Source organism: Protopterus annectens, chromosome 13.part0, assembly GCF_019279795.1.
Source record: "Protopterus annectens isolate FY-2018-M chromosome 13.part0, PAN1.0, whole genome shotgun sequence".
In the NCBI taxonomy this organism is placed as follows: domain Eukaryota; kingdom Metazoa; phylum Chordata; order Ceratodontiformes; family Protopteridae; genus Protopterus; species Protopterus annectens.
In genome coordinates, this window is record NC_056747.1 from 396,293,989 (window position 1) to 396,318,105 (window position 24,117).

At 35.2% G+C, this 24,117-nt stretch overlaps 1 protein-coding gene across 2 annotated transcripts in view; it reads right to left on the reverse strand.

Moving 5' to 3' along the window:
• The window catches only part of MATK (megakaryocyte-associated tyrosine kinase), a 716,676-nt gene that overhangs the window by 132,890 nt on the left and 559,669 nt on the right, over window positions 1–24,117 (reverse strand). For both annotated transcript variants that reach the window (XM_044054018.1, XM_044054017.1), the window contains 2 exons: window positions 16,226–16,325; window positions 14,983–15,067 (listed from right to left, as the gene is read on the reverse strand). In XM_044054018.1, the coding sequence (XP_043909953.1) occupies window positions 14,983–15,067; window positions 16,226–16,325 (185 nt within the window). The remainder of the gene's footprint in view (window positions 1–14,982; window positions 15,068–16,225; window positions 16,326–24,117) is intronic.

Below are 24,117 nucleotides of genomic sequence, written 5' to 3' on the forward strand. Positions count from 1 at the left end.
AGTAAGGCCTCACTGTAGGCCTACATTGTATATGATAAAAAAAAAAAAAACATTCAAGTTGGAGCTAACATTTCAATCATAAATTACATATTTAACCAACAGCTGCTTCCTGCTATGGAATTTTGTTACAGCGCTGAAGCCAAATATTCTATTTTGGAGTGAGAAATATGGCAAGATGATGGAAAGTGACTTTTGGATAACCACAGTGAGGTTCGGCAATTAGTGTAAGGGGTTGGTCTATTGTCCAGGTTATTCTCGTAAATTCTGGTGAAACTCTGGCTTGATTGAGGACATTGTTTAGAGTTAGAAGGAAAACTTTGGGCAGCTCCATCATCCATGAAGCATGCTCTCCTCTAAGAAGACAGTGCCAGCATCAATTGGAAGAATGACTTCCATTTCAGTATATGAGCTCAGTATAACATTTAAGTAATTCTGCTGTGATAAAGTTGCAGGAGTGGAGAAGACTTGCTGGAAATGCTGAAGCTGCTGGACATCACTGACATCTTGTGGTTAATATGCCTTTCAAATGTTGAATGGAAGGCTGGGACAACATATCTGGAACGGCAAACTAGGATAATGGTCTGCTATTGCAAATGGGGAAAAGATGGTGTCTTCTAACTATAGAGGGATCACACTCCTCATATTCTGTGGAAATAAATCATATGTCTGGATGCTGAAAAGGAGCCTTATACCAATAGTAGAGCCTCTGATCCAGAAGGAACAATGTAATTGTTGTCCTGGTTGTGGATCAGTGGACCTCACTGTCCTAGTACAAAATATTTAAGGGGCTTTGTTTGCTTGCCATTACTATCTACATGTGTTTTGTGGATTTGTATCCAGAATGTTGTGAGGGTAGCGCTTCTACAGCACAGTTCCAAGATCACTGATGCATGTACTTCAGTACCTGTATTTCAGTACAAAAGACTTGTGTCCATATTTTGTGCATTAATTCAAATTTCTCATGGTGGGCACAAGACTTCAGCAAGGGTGTGTTCTAACTCCCTTCCCCTCCAGTTTGTGATTTCCGCAGACATTATATCAAGGTGCTGCCAAAGTCCATCTCTTCTCCATTGTTGGGGACAGAAGGGAAGACTTTTTCTGTAGTTGAAGTTGCTCAGTTACTCAAAGTGATGCAATCTGATGTAGAACATGAAGCGGAAGGAATAACAATCAGCACCGCTAGGTCAGAGGTCACGCTTCCTGCCCAGTAAAGAGTGGATTACTCTCTTCAGTGCACAGGGAAACTGCAAACTCAAGTGGAGAGTTTAAATATCACAGAGTCTTGTAGAAAAGTGAAGCTGCAGGGGATTAGGATACTGATTGCAGGATGGGTGCAACAGTGGCAGTTCTGCAGGCATTGTGCTGGAAAGTGAGGTTCCTTTTCAGTGAAGCTAGCTTAACTCACCATGACAGAGACAGGTGTTTGATAACCCAGGAAGATCGCAGAGTACAACCATTGCTTCTCCATGCTGTGTACTTTGGCATCCTATCAAGGTGCCTCAAGGACACTTCCCAGAGGAGGTGAACCGAACATGGCTAGCTGGCAGAAACACAGGAAGCTCTTTAGGAATTACATCTTTCAATTCATCTGAGAATATATGGGATCCCACAGAATTAATAGAGACTATTCCCAGGGATAGGGAAGTCTGTTCTAGCCATGTCAGCTTGATACTACTGCTACCCTCTCCAGGACAAGCAGTTTAGAAAATGTATGTTTAGTTCCAAATATTGACTAGTACAAGCAAAATAAACTGTAGTACTGTAACCTGTTACATGCCATAGTGATGACTGGACTAGTACTTTTTCTTGCACAGGTATTCAGTTTCTTATCTAATGCAATATATGTTAAATTTACCAAAATGAGCCTTAGCAACATTATTGATGTGCTGTTAATGTTTAAATACTACATCAGATCACTTTATAGAAACCATGCTCAAAGTGTCCTAACAAATGTTGCTGAAACCAGTAGTTAAAATCAACGACATCGAAAGTCATACAAATTTCAGTAGTGTTTCAACGAGTACACCTTATTTCTTTTTCTTTGTTGTGTTAACCTCAAAGCTGTATTATCAGATAGCAGGGGAACTTAAGGACTTCCCCGTTTCACATAGTATAACTTTTGTACTTGGTACATGTACTACTATACATCATCACAGAACACTGCTCTGTTGGTTATGAGCTGGGATAAAAAAACAGCAGTCTTTTATTCCTTGAAAACATACAGTTTAAGGCTGGAGTAATTCATTTCCAAACATTGTTCGACATAATCAACCATTATACCTCCCATGTGTTATTATCACTATGACATCTGAACTTAATTAGAAAAGCATTGGAAAACAATACCTGGTATTTTTTTTAGCATGACAATAAAACAGTGAATCTAGGATTACTTGCAAATGATGTAAACACAAAAAATTTTGCATGTTACTCATGGAAAGTTTGAGCAAACAGTAGATTCTTTAAAAGAGTTCCCATGGATCATGCACAGATTCTCAGATTCATACAATTTCCAAGGCCACTGAGTGTCATGACCACTCTCTCCCTATTCTCCCCTACCAGCACCCTCACTCAGCCTGCACTTTTTTTTTCTCCAGAGGGGTAACAACACTTAATCCTGGAGTAAATCTGTAGAAACTCAACCAGTCATTTAGCTTATTTTTAAATGAAGATTGTGAGTCGCACTGCTTAATATGCAGAGGATGCTTATTCCAGACTGTTCAGAGGTGCTGGGTAATAAAGATATCCTTCCATTGTGTTCTATTTACCTGTTACCGAGGATTTAGGTCCCTGATTCTAGTACTGGGGGAGATATTGGCCTTGTGGAGAAACAGGAGATCTGATCAGGTCTCTAATGGCACAGTAAGCAAGCAAAGATCTCTCCCCTCAAAATTCTGTAAGACATTGAATAAAGGAATAGAGCTTCTAGCCTCTGTTGGTAGCTCAGGGCCTTTAGACATGTGGTCTTTTTGATTAGGAAACTTTGTTTTTTTCAAAATGCTCAATATGTTTAGTAAGATACATTCCAAAGGGGGTATTGTACCTTATAAATGGTCGGATTGATTTTGAGTATAACGGAGTGATTATCTCTTTATTCCTTGATGATATTCCACTGGCATTTAACTGGACTAAATAAATGGATTTCCTGACATGAATGGTCAAAAGTGATGGAGATATCAGCCTGAGTACCTGGCTACTTCACCACATGTACATTTGGTAGAGAGTTAGTCTAGACAAGAGGAGGGATTTCTACCAAATGTGATTATACTATATTTTTAACATTTAATTTAAGACAATTTTAAATATACCAAGAGTTCACTTGAGTGCATTTATTCTGGTGGATTGGGGTATCATAGTGTGACTTAATAACAACCCCCAGCTTGCAATCACCTGCTTAGAGACCTGAGAGCTAAAGACCAAAAAAGACAGGTCTAAGCGCTGAGACCTGGGGGACGTTGCATTTTCACAGCTAATGATGAAGCATGTGTGTCTTACACTGTGGGGGTTCTGTTTTTCAGACAGTTTGCAAGCCTTCTTTCCACATATGGGTCAGTTTGTAAATCATTTAGTTTCTGTATGATGCCAACATGAGGAATGGTGACAAATGCTATGCCAAGTTATAATATGCCACAAGCAGCATCCTCTGCCTGTGTTAAACCTTTCAAATAATTTACCAGATTAAATAGACAGGATCTACCCTGCATAAAACCAAACTGATTCATGATATCACAGTTTATGAGGTCAGTTATAATACAGTCTATGGCTTTGCAGATGAGGCTTGTAAGACTTACAGATTTGAAATTATCCAGGTCAGTTGTAAAGCTATTATTATGGAACGGGTATCACCACTGCTGTTCTCCACTCATCAGGGACAAAACAAGTAGCTAACTTTAAGTCAATCAGTTTGAGGAGTGTGTCTGCAATGTCATGTTTAACACCGTTAATTAAGATAACAAGATCTATGGAGAATGCGTTTTTTGTTAGCATTTTCTGTAAATGATCTTTAAAGATAATTGGGGTGTGAGGAATTATGATATTTTGGGCTGAATTTGGAACCAAGTACATTGACAATGTCAGTTGGGTAAGAATAGGAAGGTCTATATTATCTAATCGACTGCTTAGCTTGTCACATGCCTAAACATCAACAGCTAAGGGTCGAAAGCTTACAATCTCGAACGGCCAGGTAAGCAAATTCTTTCATTGGGAAAGAATTTGCTTGGCCATGCCACACTAACATAAACTTCCAAGCCATAAAAAAGTGGGGGGCTTTGCCCTCCCTAACTAAATATACCAACTCCAATATCGGTCTACATTGGGGAAAGGGCAAATTCCTGATAATGGCCAAGCAAATTCTTTCCCCGATGAAAGAATTCAGTGACCTGGCCATTTGAGATTATAAGCTTATTTACCAGCTGATCAATGGAATTTTTGTTTATCAAATCTATTCATTTTTTGGCTTATTTTATATTGGAGTTATAAGTGTCATAGAATATTGAACAGTCATCCAAAATAAGGGAGCTTTTGCTAATGGGGAGGCCATTTAGAACAGTGATAAATCTTACATGGCCATAAGGAACAAAGAAATTGTTCTATATCAAGCTATTAGTTGATAATTAATCCTACCTCGAGGATCACATCAGTCACTTAAGGTTCACACTATTGACGGCAATATTTAAAGACAGCAACAATATCTATTTTGTGACTATGCTGACCAAAACATTAATATAAACTTTACAATGAAACAGCATGATTTTAATTTCTGCAATATTCAAAATAAGATCCTTATAAACTAACCATCCCTGAATTTCAGAGGCTTACTACCATTCAGAAGCCTTACCTTCAGACTTATCAGCCTCATGGTAAGCCTGAGTAATTAAGAAACTGCTCTTCTGTCAGTGGTTTACACTGGCACTAGCCATAGGCTGGGCAATAGTCTCACTGGTGAATCTGCATGTAAATATGGCAGTGCAGGGGAGCAGCTAATGCAAACTGACCACACGCTCTCCCCTTGAGATGGTGCTGGCATGGCATTAACATGCTGCATTATTATTTATTTATTTATTTTTTTTTTGCACTGATGAAAAGTGAATGCCATCTTTTTGTGACAGGCACCCATTTGTCACTAAGAAATGATCACACTTGGTATCACAGAGGCATCCCTGTATTTTTTTTGTGTGTGTGTGTGTGTGTGTGTGTGTGTGTGTGTGTGTGTGTGTGTGTGTGTGTGTGTGTGTGTGTGTGTGTGTGCATAAGCATGCATGTAGGTATGTGTGGAAGTGGTTCTGTGAGTGTGAGTATATCTGTAGGTGCCAGCATAGTTATAGATGGTTGATGAATTGGTGGATGAGTGACTTTAGCTTGAAAATTTAATATCGCAGTGAGTTTCACCATAATGTGTTGTATTGCGTGAGATGGTTGAATGCTTTTCAGGGATGTTTCCCCTTTTCTCCACTGATGTGTGACCATGGCATTGGGATACATAAATTAGGTGTGTGTCTGTGTGTTTTTACAATGTTTTTAACTCACTGGTTTTGATATTTATTTTTGGAAACTGGTGAGTCAAATAAACATGCTCCAATTACTTATGAGTAAACCACAAGAGCTTACTTGTAAATGCAAGGCTGTGTGTGTGTGTGTTTATATATTTGTGCCTACATTGGAAGGGTGACGATACTACCATGATACATGGACTAGAATGGAAAACACTAGTGTGCCAGCATAATGTTCAATTCAGAGACATGGTAATTAGCTGCTAATGAGGTATTCCTTATCTCTGAATCGGAGATTCTCACCAATGTGCTAACTGGTAGACATACATTAGCTGCAAGAATATCTCTAAACCCTGTATATCTGCATATTATCAAAGTCCCACTGTAACCACTAAAAACAAGTCATTGAGAAGTCCAGACCCATGACATTAGATACTAAATCTACTAGACAGACCATATAATGTGTGAGTATACTCACATAAAAATAGAAATAATAAAAATAAAACAAAGTACCACAAACTGTAAGTACAAGTGTAACCATTACTATTTTTTTTTTTTTTTTTTTAGAATTTTAAAACCTAACTTTTTAATGTCAGGCAAGGAGGGGAACAGTATGAAGATACGAGTACAAAATGAGAATTTCTTCGTTTTTTTTTTTCAACACAATAACACATTTATCTAAATAAACTGAGGTAATAAAGACATAATATTCTGCGGTGGTACAGCGGTAGCATTGTTACCTCACAGCAAGAGGTTCTCCCATTCGATTTTCGGCTTGGCTTGGGAGTGCCTTCTGTGTGGAGTCTGCATGTCCTCCCCGTGGTTAGATAGCATTCGAAAGACATGCGTGCATAAATGGGCATGCCTTCGTTGAAGGTTGGGCATCAAGCTGGCACCTCGGCATTTCGTAAAAATCTACTGCCAATCATTAGCGGACCGGAGTTCCGCTGTGGCGACCCCTTACCAGGAAAAAGCCGAAAGACAAACAGCAACAACATTAGGAAACAAAAGGTGACCAGTAGATAATATAAGAAGTAAATTAAACCTTTGAATTCAAGTATTTATAACTGTACAAATAGTGCCACTAATAGTTGAGAGATAAACTTTTACTAATCATATGCTATTTTATAATGAATTATGCTGCTTAGAGATTTTATTTCAAAGTTATTAGAGAGAGGGTCTTCCATACCAAATAATGCGGGTAATTACATAGTTATAACATAGATATTTATTATTCTAATATGTGGTCTAAGATATTTTTCCATATTTTTAGGAATTGTATTTGTTTCCTTTTCGCATTAATCATGAGTTTGTGTGAGATTATGTAAGTGTGGGCCATATTCGTAAATTCTCCCTAGTTTAATTTAGATCTGTCTATCCAGTTTTGAGTAATATATAATCTGACTAGTTCAAATATGGGGATCAGAATTCTTAAATCTGATGTGGGTACATGAAGTGAGTTAACATGTAGAATCGGAAATTCCCAGGATAATGTAGATTTCCCCTAACCTATTTTATCGAGTTTAGTTCTTAATGAGTCCCAGAGGTTATGTGCAAATTTGCAGTACCAGAGGATATGTAATAAGTCTGCTATTTTTGATGAATAGAAGAGGCAGAAAGGTGAGTTATTCGGTGGACTGGTATTTTATAGAGGTGCTTAACTTGTATGTAGCTGACAGCATTTTTTTTGGAAGTTTTACGATCCTGACTAAGGCCTACGTGTTTGTAATTACATTTTCTATTTATTGTGGGATGTCTCTGAAGATAGATATCTTTTCCACCAATTGTCTCAATATTATTGTGTATTTGTTATTAAGGTTGAAATGTTTGATATCTTTTAATGACCTGTTTTTAAGTCTATATAGATCCAAGACTGTAATATCTTTGATTTGTGGATATTGATCTAGCTTGATCATCTCATTTCCTATTTTTAAATTTGGGTTCAAGTGTATTGGCTGTAATAGGGTTAAAGCTCTTTTTAGTTGTAGGTCTGACAGAAGCGATTGAAAGGTTTTGATTTTGTGTTTAATGGAGGCATGAAGTTTTATATCTTTTTGGTTAGATCCGTCTATAAATGGTATGGATTTAGGATTTATATTAGTCTTTAAAACATGAGCGTACCATACATTAACCCATTTTGGAAAGGATTCCACATATTTTGGGATGTGGTCGGCTATTAAAATAAGTCTATTTGCTCATATTAGATCATAGTAGAGTTTAAAGTCTGGTAACCCCAGACCTCCTTTGTCTTTAGGGAAAATAAGTTTTGTTATAGCTATCCTTGGGTTTTTTGGAAACCATATGAACTTAGTTAGTATTTTACTGATTTTTTTAAAGAAGTTATTAGGAATAATAGCGTTGGTAGAGTTAAATTGATATAATATTTTTGGTAAAATATTCATTTTAATTACTGCCACTTTTGATAGAACTGAAAGTTTCATTAGTTTCCATCTGTCCAAGTCATTTTCTATGTTAGTCCAGGTTTTAAGAAGCTTATTTTGGTAGGAGTCTTTTTGGTTATGTTCAAAGTTAATTCCTAGGTAGTGGAATGCTTTTTTAACTTTAATTTCTGTGTCTGGGAGAGGGAGGAGATTTTGTCCTAATGGGTTGGTTTGAAATATGAGGGATTTAGATGGATTTACTTCATAGTTGGAAGCTTTTGAGAAGATGCTGCTTGTTTTTATAATCTCACCTAAGTCTGTGTTAGGTGTTTGAAAATAAATAATCAGGTCATCAGCAAATGCTGAGATTAAAAGTTTACTATTAAGTATTTTAGGTATATGGTGAAATGTTTTTTGTACCAGGTAGATGAATAGGGGCTCTATATATAGATTAAAAAGATAGGGAGAAAGGGGGCATCCCTGTCTTGTACCATTTACTAGTTTTATTTTATTGGAGACAAGTTTATTTATGACCAATGTGGTGTAAGAAGACTTATATAGAGCTCTGATTTTTTTCTATAAATGTATTTGGGATATTAACTTTTTTAGAGTCAAGAAAAGGAATTCAAGGTTGACCCTATTGAAAGCTTTAGTAGCATCTAATGCCAAAAGGTATCTAGGAGATTTGTCTTTCTCAAGAAGATGTATGGCTGCATCGAGGGTCAGGGTGTTATCCCATGTTTGTCTCCTTGACATAAAGTCAGACTGATCTGGGGATATAATTTTAGGTAATAGTTGTTTAATTCTATTTGCTAGGACCAGGGATTAGATTTTAATGTCAGCATTTATGAGGGTGATAGGTCTATAATTAAATGGGTTGGTATTGTCCATATTTTGTTTATGAATAAATATAGTTTTAGAATTGTTTAGGTACAAATCTTGGAAGCCACGGTTGCTTATATGGTTAAAGATTTTACATAGGATGGGGGTCAATTTAGGAGCAAATGACTTGTAAAAATTTGATGTGAATCCATCAGGGCCTGGTGCTTTATTACTTTTTAGGCCTTTTATTGCTTCTGCGATTTCCTATGTATTAAAAGGAGCTTCTAAAAGCAACACTTGTTGGTCTTCAATCTTAGGGAATTTAAGATATTTGATGAAATTGTTAAAGTTCTCTAATGAAGGGGTATTATGAGGTCCATACATTTCCTTATATATTTTTTCAAATATTTGTATTATTTTTTGAGTATCCGTGTAAATTTCATTATTATATAAGATTTGTGAAATTGTTGTGGGAGTATGATTATATGTTAATTAATCTTGCCAGAAGCTTGGAGGGTTGTTGTGCCCAATGTGAATAGTTAGTTAGGAGCTTCATTTCGTGGAATGATAAGTTCTGAGAATGGAGTGTGTATAGTTCTTATTGTTGGGCAAGGAGTTTTTTTTCCAATTCCGGTGAAAATTTATATTGGAGCGAAACTTCAATTTTATGGATTTCATCTTTTATCGAGTTTTCTTTTTCTTTAGTACATTTTTTTATAGTAGGAGGCTTTTTGGATCAGTAATCCTCTAATTTTGGCCTTATACGCCGCCCATATAATGTCAATTTTGATGTCAGAAATGGACAGATTTGAATCTAATTCCTCTAATTCTTTGTTAATATCATTTGTCACTTCTTCTTTTCCAAGAGGTTAGGGTTTAATGCCCAAGTGAAGGATTTTTCATTCTTTAATGGGTTGGTTACTGGGGTTATATTTATAGTTATCTTAGAGTGATCCGAGAGGAATCATGGACAAGATGACTATACAGTTTTATCATTGATTAAGGAGTTAGAAATTAAGAAAAAAATAAATCCTAGACCAGGTCTTATAACATGGAGAGTAGTATGTGCACATATTGGTGGAATGGGCTTTTGTATAGTAAGGATCACACAGGCAATAGTCTAGCCTCAAATCTTCTAGTGCTCTCAATGCTCTCATTATGGAATTTGTTTTTTCTAGTTCTGTCTTTTGCAGGGTTATTGACCATATTCCAGTCACCTCCTATTACATATTCATGATTCAGAGATTTTGATAGCAGGTTGTATATTTGTACAATAAATGTGTGTTGATTGGCAGAGGGCCCATATATATTCAGGAAAATTGTAGGTCTATTTGATATGGAGTTGATAGTTTTAAAGTAGCACCACCTACCCTCCTTGTCCATACCCAAATTTATTACCTTTTCTTTAAAATATTTTTTAATCAGAATAGCTACTCCTTTTGAGTTAGTCTCCCTCCCTGAGGCAATAATTGAAGATATCCATCTTTTATCTCTGTCTTTATTCCAATCCACATCTAGCAAGTGTGTTTCTTGTAAAAAGGTAATGTCTGAGTTGGACTGGTAAATTAAGTGTAATAATATATTTTTTTTATTTTTATCCTGTTAAACCTCTGATATTCCAAGAGCTTATTTCACACATTTACATATAGTGAGTATAAGTTCTAGAAAAATAAATGTAATACTTGGAAGACTCTCTCTCCAATATGAATGTGCATACATACAAGTCGCAGATTAGGATTATTGAATCTATTGCAGCCCTAGTGTCTCTCGTTACCCCTACTGTGCCTAGCCACATACCTACTACATCTGAGAGACTATATAAAAGAACAAACAGTATTCTAAGTACTAGAGCAGGAGCATACTGGTTTGTTTGAAATAGTAACAACTGTAAGAAAAACGTATATACATAATATACATAATAAACTCAGCAATACAAGATGTGAAAAACCACTCCAAAAAAACCCCACTCTCAACATCCTTGCCCCATTTATCAGGATAATTAGTTTTTCCTGATTCTGGCATGGTAAGACCAGATTTTACATATCTTGAAAAATAAGGATAGTTATTAAACAACATATACCTTTATCTTATATCTATAGATAATTAGAAGTATTAATGTCAGATACCATATGGATTACGACCTTAGTAATAAGGTTGGCAATTATTTCATTAAGCAACACTTAATGACATTGTAACACAACTAACTAGACTGGGCTATACCATGCCTCACTTCTAAACCGTGTTGTATATTCATTTTGCAAAAACAGAAGCTGTATTCTAGTGAACATGCATCACCAATATCAGAGAGTTATGTTGGGCATATATACATTATCTATTATATGCCTAACAGTACTAATGACAGATAGCATATGGATTATGACCTTAGCAATAAGGTAAGCATTAGTTTCATTAGGCACCCCTAGTGACATTATAGCACAACTAACTAGTCTTGGGTATATCGTGTCTCCTTTCTAACCCATGGTGTATATTCCTTAAGCAAAAACAGAAGCTGTATTCTAGAGAACATGCATTACTATCATCAGAAAGTTACTTTGGGTTTATACAGGTTATTTATTATATGACTAGTAGAGGATTATACTGTAACCAATTTCAATTACTGTCTAAGAAGAGAAAGAGAGAAAAAAATATATATATATACACACATACACATACATATACATACATACACATACACACGTACATAAATCTTAACTCTGTCTGATATATATGGTATGTATTGTACAGTAATGGTCATGTTTTATTTTGATTAATTGGCCTTACATATACTGGTGTGGGAAAATACACACCCTGCTGATTACATTCATTATGCAGTCAGACATGCAGAGCCTGATAGCATTTATTCCCACTTGTTACACTACAATCGACATTCTTCTGCAAGATGTTTATTTCTATCAATACTAAAATACTTTTTAACACTTTGCAGAAGCAACAGTGACTCAAAGTTATACGTTTTACCTTTCTGATATCCTAATCGGAGAGACAGAGAGAGAGGAAAAAAAAAAAAAGACTTGCCTGTCGAAGCTGTGTTAGTTTGTTGGCAGCTACTATAAATCACCCCACCCTCTTATTTTTGATTTCCATCCTGTTTCCCTTTATTTTCTTTAGAAATTAAGCAGAAAATAGTCCATTTTATTTTTTCCCAGTATAGAGCTCCGAGGATGCAAGTGGCAAGAAGTCAGCCTGAGAGGTGTGTTACAGTTAAATCTTTCCCCCATTTAGCCATAGATTTGAGGTAGGACCAAAAAGTTCAACTTACTGTTTACATGGACATCTCGATTAGCTGTTACAATCCTTTCTTTGGAATGTTGCAACAATGGTTATGGCTTGATTAAGGCCTTCAAGTTGCTTCCAGCCTGTTTGAGATGGGTACCACAACTTCAGTGTGCTTTTTAGGAAATGGGTGAAGTGAAAATAACTCAAGGTTAGTTATGGTTCATTTAGAATAGCAGAGAGTGTATCAGAAATATAAAAGTTATTATTCTTTTTTTCCCTTTTTTCTCTCTCTCCCTCCTCTCCCTTGCTCCTTCTTTTCCCTCTCCCTCCTCCTTCTCATTTTAGAAGTTAAAGGCTTGGAAGTTAACCAAAAGCTTTAGAAAAGGCAATTTTAGCCTCAGTTGGTGTATTAGCAGTATATTTTTGCTCTTTATAAGTGAAAGACAGTGCATTGGGATATCTCATCTGGAATTTTATTTTCTTTGTTATGAGATAAGAGCAAAAGGGTGTAAGTGCTTGTCTTGCTTGCTTTATCTGCATAGGGGTCTTGGGCAAAAGTGAGTTTGTTTCCTTTCCAGTTCAGGAAGCCTTTTTGTTTTGCTGCTATTAATATTTCCTGCACATGCTGATAGTTTAGTATTTTGGCATATATTTTTCTAGGATTAGCAGGGTTTTATGACATTTGAAGAGCTCTGTGAGATCTTTCAATTACAATGCCTTTATTTGTCGGATTATTGTCTAGTAGGGATGAAAATATTTCCATTAAGGTTTTTGGTAGTTGCATTTGGTCTATTGATTCTGGAACGCCTCTTATGAGAATATTATTTCATCTACTCCTTGCTTCTAGGTCAATACGTTTTTGTTTCAGGTCTTTTAAGGCAGTTTCTTTGTTATTTAATTGTTTTTGTATTTCTTCAATTCTCATTTCATTAGCTGCTGTTTTTGCTTCAGCCTGATCAAGCCTCTCTACTATTTTTTCAGTTGAGATGCCAGAGTTAGATGGTTGATCTGAGAAACTTTGAATGGCACTTTGTATGGGTAGAAGTGCTGATTTTAGGTCATCAAGTGTAAAAGCCCCTTCAGGCTTGTTTTTAGGATTAGGTTTGGATGTTTCTTGTGGCTTCAGTGTTCTCTGTCTTTTAGAGGTAATCTCTTTTTCTGAAGAAGATAACTGTGATAGTTTGTTTTTTGTGGTTTGTAGATCCATGTGGTCTTGATCATTAGACATTTTTTTTCCTTTGTAGTATAGAAAAGTATTTTGTCCCTTTTATTCTTGTATCTGTTCTTTCATTATTCCTTCTATTTCTTTCTGTGTTAGGCCTCAAGCTGCCATGCAGTGCTGCAGTATAAGCTTTCCGAGAATAAATAGCTGTATTTTCAGTAGAGAGGCCTTTTAAAACTCCAGAAGTGTAGCAGGGAGCTTGGATGATATGTTTTAGTTTTTAGTCATTTGTAAATCCAGTCTGATGGTGTTTGATTAAGATGAGGTAAATAGCTGACTGAGGAGCTACAAGGAGAGGTTGTTTACATGATATCCACCATCTTGGAATTCTCACCATTACTAGTTCTAAATAGTATCAGTAATTCTTTTTGCACTCTTTCTCGCAACTCTGCCTTTATTAATGTATTTTAGTTGTCCAGGGCAAATCCAAAGACATTACTTTGCAAACTTTTGCATTGATACAGCTGTACCATTTATTTGTGTTTTCTCAATCCAAGCTGGTATTCATTTATTATTTTAAACATAAAAAACAAAGTGGCAAGGAAGCACTAACAGCTGAACAAAATATTTAATGGATTAAACACTTTCGTCAGTCCTTTCACAATGACTTCTTCAGAATAACACTTCAAAGTAAAAAGCACAATATAAAGCCTCATCTACAAGAAATTATGCATCTAATTAACCAATTAATCTATGAACCCCTAACTACTAACATTTAAAGCGACAAATGCATTTGCTCTAGGCACAAAAGTCATTGTGGTACAAAGAATGTGGTTTACATTGCACTGTGCCAAGTGTGTGAGGTATTATATTGGGAAAACCAAAAACACCTTCAGAACACGGATATACCAACATGCATATGATATAAGTAAAGGTAATAATAATAACACATTAGCAAAACATCTTAGTAAATTCCCCATGCATAATTTTAAATTCTTTGTTTTGGAACATGTAAAAATAAATGAAAGAGGCCTAGTGACATATTCCTAGAATATAAAGAATTAATGTGGCAATTGAGGGTGAATGCCACAAATCCCCCTGGGCTAAATGAGGTTGTATCCCTGGCCAGTTATTTGAAACTAAAATTTGAATTCCACCTATAACAAAGTTTCAAACAGCACTCATACATCCATTGTTATTTTATATATATATCATATGTAATAAAGGTATTTTTAAGTGTATTTTATGAATGGTCTTGTTTGAAACATAAAATTATTTGTTAGGGTGTTTTTAGTATGGTAATACATTTTATAGATGCAGTTTTATATGCACTTTAGTATTGCATTTCATTGCTTAGATAGGAAAATGCATTTGTCACTTCACGTTAGTAGTTAGGGGTTCATAGATTAATTGGTTAATTAGATGCATAATGACTTGTAGGTGAGGCTTTATATTGTGCTTTTTACTTTGATGTGTTATTCTGAAGAAGTAATTGTGAAAGGACTGATGAACGTGCTTAATCCATTAAATATTTTGTTCAGCTCTTAGTGCTCCCTTGCCACTGTGTTTTTTATTTCTTGGTTTTGCACTGAATAGTGGTTTGTGATTTTTGTAAACATCTTTGAATATGAAGCAGTCTGAATGATTATTTCATGATAAAATGATATCACAGTTTTGTGCACTTACATGAGGGTATAAATATAAGTGAGACTTTACAATGACAACAATATCGCCCCTGACACAGTGGGCAAAGGCAATACCACTAATCATTTCCTCCAGTGCATGCTGGTAAGTAGAGTCAGTGCTGGTGTCAGTAGTGACTACAACTAGTAAACCTTAGTGTGTCCATTAGTGAAACAACACATTTAGTCAACATTCCATTCTTGCTCTGCCTTACCTTGCCCATAAACTCTGTGACAATGTACAGCTCGTTTTGTAGTATGACCCCAAGCAACCTCACCAAGTTTTTATGCTGAATCTTCCTGAAAGAAAAACAAATGCATTGGTGGCTGCTCTGTTAGCAATTTCATATTTTTCTTTTCTATTTATATCTTAAAAATGTATTTAGACTATAAGTTATTAGATAGACCATGTTGCTGCCAGACAAGCAGTGCATTCTAAGTACAGTAAATATTTTAACAGTCTTTCTTTACCATAATAGTTGTACTTTCTCCTTGTCCTACAATTTATTTTTGGATGCACTCTTTTTGAATATACAATCTATTTTGTAAAGTGTCATTAAATAATGCAAATGAAATTGCTCTGTGGTGAACATTTATCAGTGTTATCAAAGAATAGTCCCTTGCGTGCGGGGGCGCGCGCGCGCACACACACACACACACACACACACACACACACACACACATAAATGCACACATACCTACCTTCATTTTCTGTTCAATAGACATGCTCATTTGTGTTTTTTCTCCCAAGTACACAGTTACATGTGCAGAGTATTTGATTAAGTTTGTAGCTGGGTGGTTTGTGATCTCTGATACATAGCCAAGGAGAGCAACAATAAGCATTATATTACTAACTATATATACAGATGGTCCTACTTTAGATTGTCGAAATTACACATCACTGAACTGCATAAGAACAAGACCACTATACCGACACACCAAAACACTAAAACTACACTATCCTGAAATGCACAACGAAAAAACGGCACATAAAAAAAAAAAAAAAAAAAAAAAAAAAAACAATCTCTAACATTATTGTAGGGGACAACCCCTTGCACCGACCAGCCCCTGCAAATTATATATACAAACTCCAACATCGCACTAGAGTGAGAAAAAAGGTTATATTTCCTGATCCTCACTGTACCACAATCTCCAATTAAACTCCAGGAGCACTGTGCAAGTGATTTACCACATTAACAATATATTTCTACAACACAAGGACAACATTACCTCTTCCTAAACATTATCAACAATAACGTCATACACCCCCTCCATGCTGTACAAACATGGAATCATTTATAGGACTTGCTCTAAAAGAAACAGTAGTGACTAATACTGGGTTATAGCTGATTAACTTTTGCATGTAGTATAAGTCAGTATCCTGAAGCTGTCATCATTGTACTGCAGATAGAGTATTTTCTTAATACAAAAAGTAAAGGTTATATATTAAACACTTACGTCATTACAGCAGTTTCAGCTAAAAATGACTGTGCAGTGACATCACATTTGATATTCTTGATTGCCACTGTCTGTCCCATATAATCACCTTTGTAGACAGCTGTAAGAAACAGAAAGATATAACAAAAACACAAAATAATCACAAAGGCATGCACTGTACTTTTAGTTTACTTATTTGTGCAGTGTAATTATCTGTTCTTGCGTGTAGCTTGTAGATACAAAGATTCAAAGAAGACAATGCACAGTGGCAAAAGTGTGTATGTGTGTATGTGTGTATGTGTGTGTGTGTGTGTGTGTGTGTGTGTGTGTGTATACACACACACACACACACACACACATATATAGTTATCTATCACCTATCTATATATATATATATATATATATATATATATATATATATATATATATACTACATTCACACATATAAAAATATACATTCTAAATCTCTTCTGTTTTCACACACTCTAGTTAACTTAAATATACCAAGTCTGACATTGCACAATACTGGAAAAAAGGGAAAATTACCCCTTTTCTGGTATTCAATCCTCTAAAAAATGCTGGTAAGCTGGGCTTTCTTCCTAATGTAGATATTCTTCAATAACTCGTAATCAAACAAGATGCATTGGAAAAGTACTGCGATCATTCATCATATTTCCACATATATATATATATATATATATATATATATATATATATATATATATGGGTCTACTGCTTTTCATTGAATACCACGTATTCAAAAAGAGCAGTAGACTGCTCAGTTACGCGAAAGTGCACTTATTCGAAAGTACACTTTCATGAAATCAGCTTCTACGAACAGATTGCACCACAGTGGAGGACAGCAGGAAAACTTGCTATGTCCTCCACTGTGGTGTGGTAGTCACGGACCTCAGGGTTAGGGCGCGGGTCATGGTAAGGGGATAGCCCTGCTAGCTATCCCCTTACCATGACTTGCGCCCTAACCCTAAGGTCCGTAACTACTGCACTAAACATCAGTAGTAGCCCGTTCACTGAAGCGGGTTTCGTGAAAGTGCACTTTCGATTAAGTGCACTTTTGCGTAACCCAGGGTTTACTGTGTGAGTTCGAAGAAGTGTATTTTCGAACTTATACAGTAGACCCATATATATATATATATATATATATATATATATATATATATATATATATATATGGGTTTACTTTTTTGATCAAAATATCATTATTTCAAACAAGAAAGGTATGACCTTACTTTCGTGAAAGTGCACTTCAATGAAAGTGCACTTTCGCAAATTCTGGTTCAGCGAACCTGCAATGCAAATAAAACAGAGCACTACAGTGGGGATAAGGGAATATACCTGTTTCCCCACTGTAGTGCGATCTCGGAGTTAGTATACAAAATGTAGTGTGGGTGTGGCAAGGGGGCTTACCCCCCTGCAAAACGGAGTTTACAGTTCTGTTTTTTTATTTTTATTGCCAGTTTGCTGAACCAGAATTTACGAAAGTGCACTTTTGTTGAAGTGCACTTTCATGAAATTAAGGTCTTACTTTTCTTGCTCGAAATAATGATATTTCGATCCAAAAAAGTAGATCCATATATATATATATATATATATATATATATATATATATATATATATATTTGATTGTATTGCCATTAGTTTAAAACTCTTCAAGCTACTTAATCCATTACCGCATCACATTGAGATCAACGTATACAGAACAAAAAGTAATAACCAACAACCCCTCGAATATAATATGTACAAACAACACAGCAAAAAATATTGTTTCAAATAATTGTAATATACATCACACTTGTATATAACATTTGTTCCTGGACCACCAGATCTCAGCAAAGTGTACTTCCTGTTTCAACTGCAATAAAATTGTTAGTATTGACTTTTCCTTTGTTTATTAATACACATATTCTAGAAAATTCATCACTTTCCGCTGTTGACAGGCATTTGTTTTTTAGTACTGTTCATTTCATACTTCATTTAACAATCTTTTTTGGTTTAACAAATCCAGTATACTTTTCTTTCCTTCCAAATTTCTTTCATTTTGCTTCACAATATCTTTTTCAATTATGTTATTACAGTCTATCCATAAATGTCAAATGTTTTTCCAGCATGTACATTTAGCTATCATTTTTTTTGCCATGACCTTTATTCCCATTTCACACATGTTTTTAACTCATTCAAGCGTATAGTGCCTTTTTTGTTTTCTTTCAGTTCACACCCATAAATCCTTATGGTGCTCCTACCTATTTTGGGTCTGGCTTCTTTAATTAAATAACTTAACAGTTAATAATAGGCAGTATTAAAAAGTGCAAGGAGTTATTAACGGAATTACACTAAGATTCTTCATTTAGGATGTCCTACAGTAGGGAAATAAATTACTGTTTTTTCACTTATTGTTCATATTTTCATGTTTATGTTCATATTTTTATAACTGACAGCCCCACATATTATTGAGGGTATGGTGTCATGTGCCATGGTGTAAGACAGTAAAATTAATTATCAATGTATATTTATATTACACTACACCTGAGATATTGCTAGTTGTTAGTAATTATGAAAGTAAACAATATTTCTATAATGTAGTTAATACTTCAGAAACAAGTGACTTACAAACTGTTGCATGACATCAGGTGAAGCTTTAGATGTTGTTGAAGAAAACTGATTTTGATTTTGGCACTGCATGTTGAGAAATATTCAATGTTATTTATAATGTTAATTATATACTAACATTAAACCAAACTAATACCAAATAATAAATAAACTAAACTAATTCTTTTCAGCCCTGGCAGAGCTCCTCCCTTAAATAATAATTTCACCATTAGCTCCAAAGAAAACATTCAAATCAGTCCAACCACACACACACACACTAAACTGCTAGGCGTAAAAATAGACAATAACCTGAGGTTCGACATCCACATAGCACAAACCATTAAGAAAGTTAATAAAAAACTTGGTCTCCTCTACAGGAACAAACAGTTTATGACAAAATGCACCAAAGTAACCATCACAAGGACTCATCTTCTATCCACCCTCCTCTATGCTTCTTCCATCTTGACCAATCTCCCCCAAACTGATCTAAATAAAATGGAATCTTGCTACAACAATATTGCCAAGTTTGCTACTGAAGCCTCATATAGGTCCCACCACCGTATTTCCCTTAAGCAACTCAACTGGCTTGTGTTGCCTCATATACTTCTACTCAACAAACTCTACTACCTTCCTGAGATAACTCCAGCACTTCAGCACCTAATTCAGCCCCACAATCCCTCTAGAGCCTTAAGATCTAGTAACCAGAACCTTATAACTGTTATCAAACATAAAAATGAAGCTGGTAAATCCCTCTTTGCCAACACCATTGCCAAAACCCAGAACACACTACCAAGCCAAATAACTTCTACCACCTCCTTTAATCAATTCAAAAAACTCCTGAAAACCCACTATCTAAGTAACTGGCAATGCTCATGCCACTCACCAGGCTAATCTATACCAAGAGAATTTGTCAGGGTACAGCTATGTATAAACAGTTTCTCCCCTGAAAGCTTCCAAACCTGTATACATTTACCTTACAAAACGTATAACTGCAAAAGAAAAAAAACTGTACCTCTGATTGTCTACTGTAAGAAATGTTAATCACAGCATGATGTCCTGTTGTGTGTATATATGCTATATGTATGTTTGTTAATCACCAGCATGTTGTCCTGATGTGTGTATATATGCCATATATATGTATGTTCTACTTCGCCCTCGTGACCAAACCACGCCAACCGTGGATAAATTCAGCATTACCCACACCCAGGCATGGGTTATTGCTATATTATCACTGGATAGAATACTTCTTATGAAAACATTGCTATTCTACAGCTTTATTAGCTTTTACTGTTTGCAAAATATTATTTGTTCATCATATTCTTTTTAAGTTGATTATTCAGAAAATAGTGTAGAATGTAAGATGTGTGTTGGGTGCTAGAGGTGCGACATTCCATACCACATAGGTGTTAAATAGTTACTAGAGGTGAGACATTCCACACCATATAGGTGTTAAATAGTTAATGTAAAATCTACTAAGTATAATATTTTCCACACTAAAGAAAACTTGCATGAATAAAAGTCAACCAGCCTCTTATAGTCACAATGTATAGTGAAATATGGTGATAATATGTTAAACTATGGCCTCATCTACTTGAGATGGTGGTAGTTCAGGTGGATGCAATAGATCCCACAGCACTTATCAAAAAGAGTAGGGGTCCTTTATTAAACATACTTACTTACAACAATCATACAATATTTACACTATACACATTATTTACAATAATTTAAACACTTTACTTATCTTATCCATTACATACTTCTTTTGACCCCCACTCCATTTTCCATAATCCAAATCTTATCCTTTACAATATCTTTGTCAAGTTCCATCTTTCATTAAACATTATTTCCTTTACTCTTTAGTTCCACACAACCCTTATAACCGTAAACATTTTTGTATGTTTTACATAACTACTCCTTATTCTTAGTACCACAATACTCGTATTCAATAATGTCCATATTTAAATCTTCTATGCTCTTTATATCTTCAATGTACTGTATATCTATCACATTTTTCATACTTTTACAATTCTTTTAAATCGTAAAAATGCACAGTCAGCTGTCTCAAGTTCTATGCTACAGTAATGCCATACTCTCTCCTCCCTTTTCTTATATATCATATTTGCCTTAAACAGCAACCTTCTTACTCCCAATTTCCAGAAAAAATCCTGATATTCTAATAAATATTTATGTATTTGCATTCTTGCCCTTACCGCTCTCCATTTTTCCCATCTAAGCTTTCCCAAAGATACACATAATAATGTTTTTCCATAATATTTTTAAACCATATTTTACCATTTTTTCAATATTATTCACTTTTATTTTCCAACATAATATCTTTTCCTCAATAAATTTCAAATTCTTCATTTATACTTTGTCTTTTCCTTTTAAACTTCTGCATTGATTCCCACCCCTACCACATTTATATCTTAATGACTTATGTAATAAATTGTCTTTGTCTTCAATCATGCATTTTAGAACCTTTTACAGATCTAAAGAAGAAACATATACGATTGGGTTAATCAGACCCAACCCTCCTACTTTATTAACATGCAATATGCCTCTCTTCACCAGGTTAAGTCTTGAGCCCCAAATGAGTGCAAAAATGACTGTATATAATTCTTCCTCATATGCTAACAGTAATCTGGACACACTTGTCAAATACATAATTTTTGCCATTATTATCGAGTTCATCAAATGCACCTTTTTTAAAGACAGTTGAAAAGAATTCCAAACTCTAAACATATTTCTTATCCCTTCTAACATCTACTTCCATTTCACTTCTATTACCTTCTGTTCCCCAAACCATATTTCCAAATTTGATATCTCATGAAGATTAAACCCAGTCCCTGCTATTTCTCCATCATGTCCTAAACCTTTACTTTTTCTTTGCTTGAACTCAAACCTATTGCACTCAAACCCTTATTTAAATTATTCAATACTTTTTCCATACCTTTTGCATATTTGGACACCATTATAATATTGTCCACATATATTAATATAACAGGTGTCTCAATATCTTCCTGGTTTATATAAAATGCACCTGTCATTTCCTGATGTATATAACTCACTATTATATTCATTATCAGGGCAAATATTGTACTACTCAAAGGATATCCTTGTCTTATCCCATTTTTTATCATCATGTCTTTACTTAACCATCCATTTACTAAAACATGTATAATATTATACTCATAAGCTGAAACACATACATTTATTTTTTTCACTTTTATTATATAAACAAAAATTATCACATAACTAATATTGTATATTATCAAAAGCTTTATGTATATCACCTATCATAATTTTTACATTAACTCTTCCACTTATGTTATCACCCACTAACTCTCTAATTATCATTAACAATCTCTGACAACCTCTGTACCATCAGGTCCTGCTGCAGATTCTGTGTTCATCATTCCTAATATTTTATTCAATTCTTTCAAATGTATCTCCCTTTCTAGCTGCTCATTATCCTGTTTCAAAAATACTTTTAATTCCCATCTCTCAGTTTTAAATGAACCTTTCTCTTGAAATATTTCCTTGACATATTCTGCCACTACTGCCATTATGTTTTGTGTATTTGCATCCTATCAAACTTATCTTTTAGTTCTCTTATTACTGCTATTTGCATCCTATCAAACTTATCTTTTAGTTCTCTTATTACTGCGTAATTTTCTAGGCTATTTCCTCATTTTTTTCCTTGTACACAATATTTTTGTTTGTACAACAAATTCTTAATTTTTACTTGATTTAAATCATATAGTTTATTTTTTTATAAAAATATTTCCTATCATTCTTTTCAAATGGAAAACAAATCTTCACTTATTTTCTTATATTTTTCTTATTTTCTTTTCTTACATCCAAATCCTATTGCATGTAACATATCATATATTTTTCTTTAAAGGCTATCCATCATTCTGACCATCCAAGTTAAAATCGGCTCAAATCTATATGATCTATTCAAAATTCCCTTACCAAAAAGATTATTTTTTCATCCCAGTTTACCTCATTTATTCTCTTTATCCCTTTTCCCATCTTTATATATCATTCATACTCTATTTCTATCCAAATACCCAAATGATCTGAAAATCCAGTTTCCAATACTCCTTCCTTGATTACTTCTATTCCCTGAGATAGTAAAAATAATCTATTTCTTTTCTATGTTCTCCCCTTCTAGAAGTCCATAGGTTGATAGGTGTGCATTAGGCTAATGGCCCGGGAGCCTATATAAGCCTAGCCCAAGAAGATCCTCTGGCATCATGCCGCCCAAAGTTAGTTCCCACCCATTAAATCTTCATAAATATAAATAACCACATTTTATTATTTCTAATACTTTATCAACATCACTTCCCTCTTCTCTTTCTGTTTTTCAAGTCACAATTAAAATATCCTACAACTGTAATGTCCATATTTATTACTACATAATCTAAAATATACCAAAACATAAATTTTCTTTTATTTTAACAGATTGCTATTAATCTATATGTCTGTTCATAGCTTCATAAGTGTATACTAGGCTAATGGCCCTGGGGCCTTTACAAGCCTAGACCATCAAAGTACCCTGGCTTTGTGCCACCTGTCATTAGTTCCCAGTGCCTCTATTAAGAAGAGCCACTGGAGTGACCCCCGGGGTGAACTTTCTGTTTCCCACCCACTCATCAAGGTTTCTCTTGAAGGGGGCTAGTGAGGTGCACTGCTTGACTTGTATGGGAAGTCTATTCCAGAGCATGGGTAGTTTCTGGGTTATGAACCTGTCCCTCTAGCATGTTCTCTTGATTGTGATAATGAGGTTGAGGTCCTTGGAGCCTGTGGTGTGGAGGAAGTGGGATTTCTTTAGATGTAGCATTTCTAACAGAGCTGGGTCAGACATGGCTTTGTAAGTCAAGCAGAGATCACCTTTTAGTAGACAATATGGGACAGAAAATAGCTGGAGGTTTTTGAGTCTGTCCATGTAGGACATGTGTTTAAGGTCTAGGATCCTCTTTGTGAGGTACTTTTGTGGCCTCTCCAGCTGTTGCCGGTGTCTTGTGAGGTACATGCCAAACAGGGCATTATACTCTATGATTGGTCTAGTGAGGGAAGAGTAGAGAGAAATGATAACCTCTTTCTTCCTGGATGTAAAAGCCTTGGTAATGAGATGTGCCACATAGAAGGACTTTCTGACCATAGTGGCAATGTGATGGTTGAAGGAGAGGATGCTGTCAACATGTGTCTCCAGATCTCTTATAACGCCCTCAGTGTTCAGTCTGCTCCATCGATGTGTTAATTAGTGGGAACTGAGTTTTTCCCCAAAGGGGATGATGATG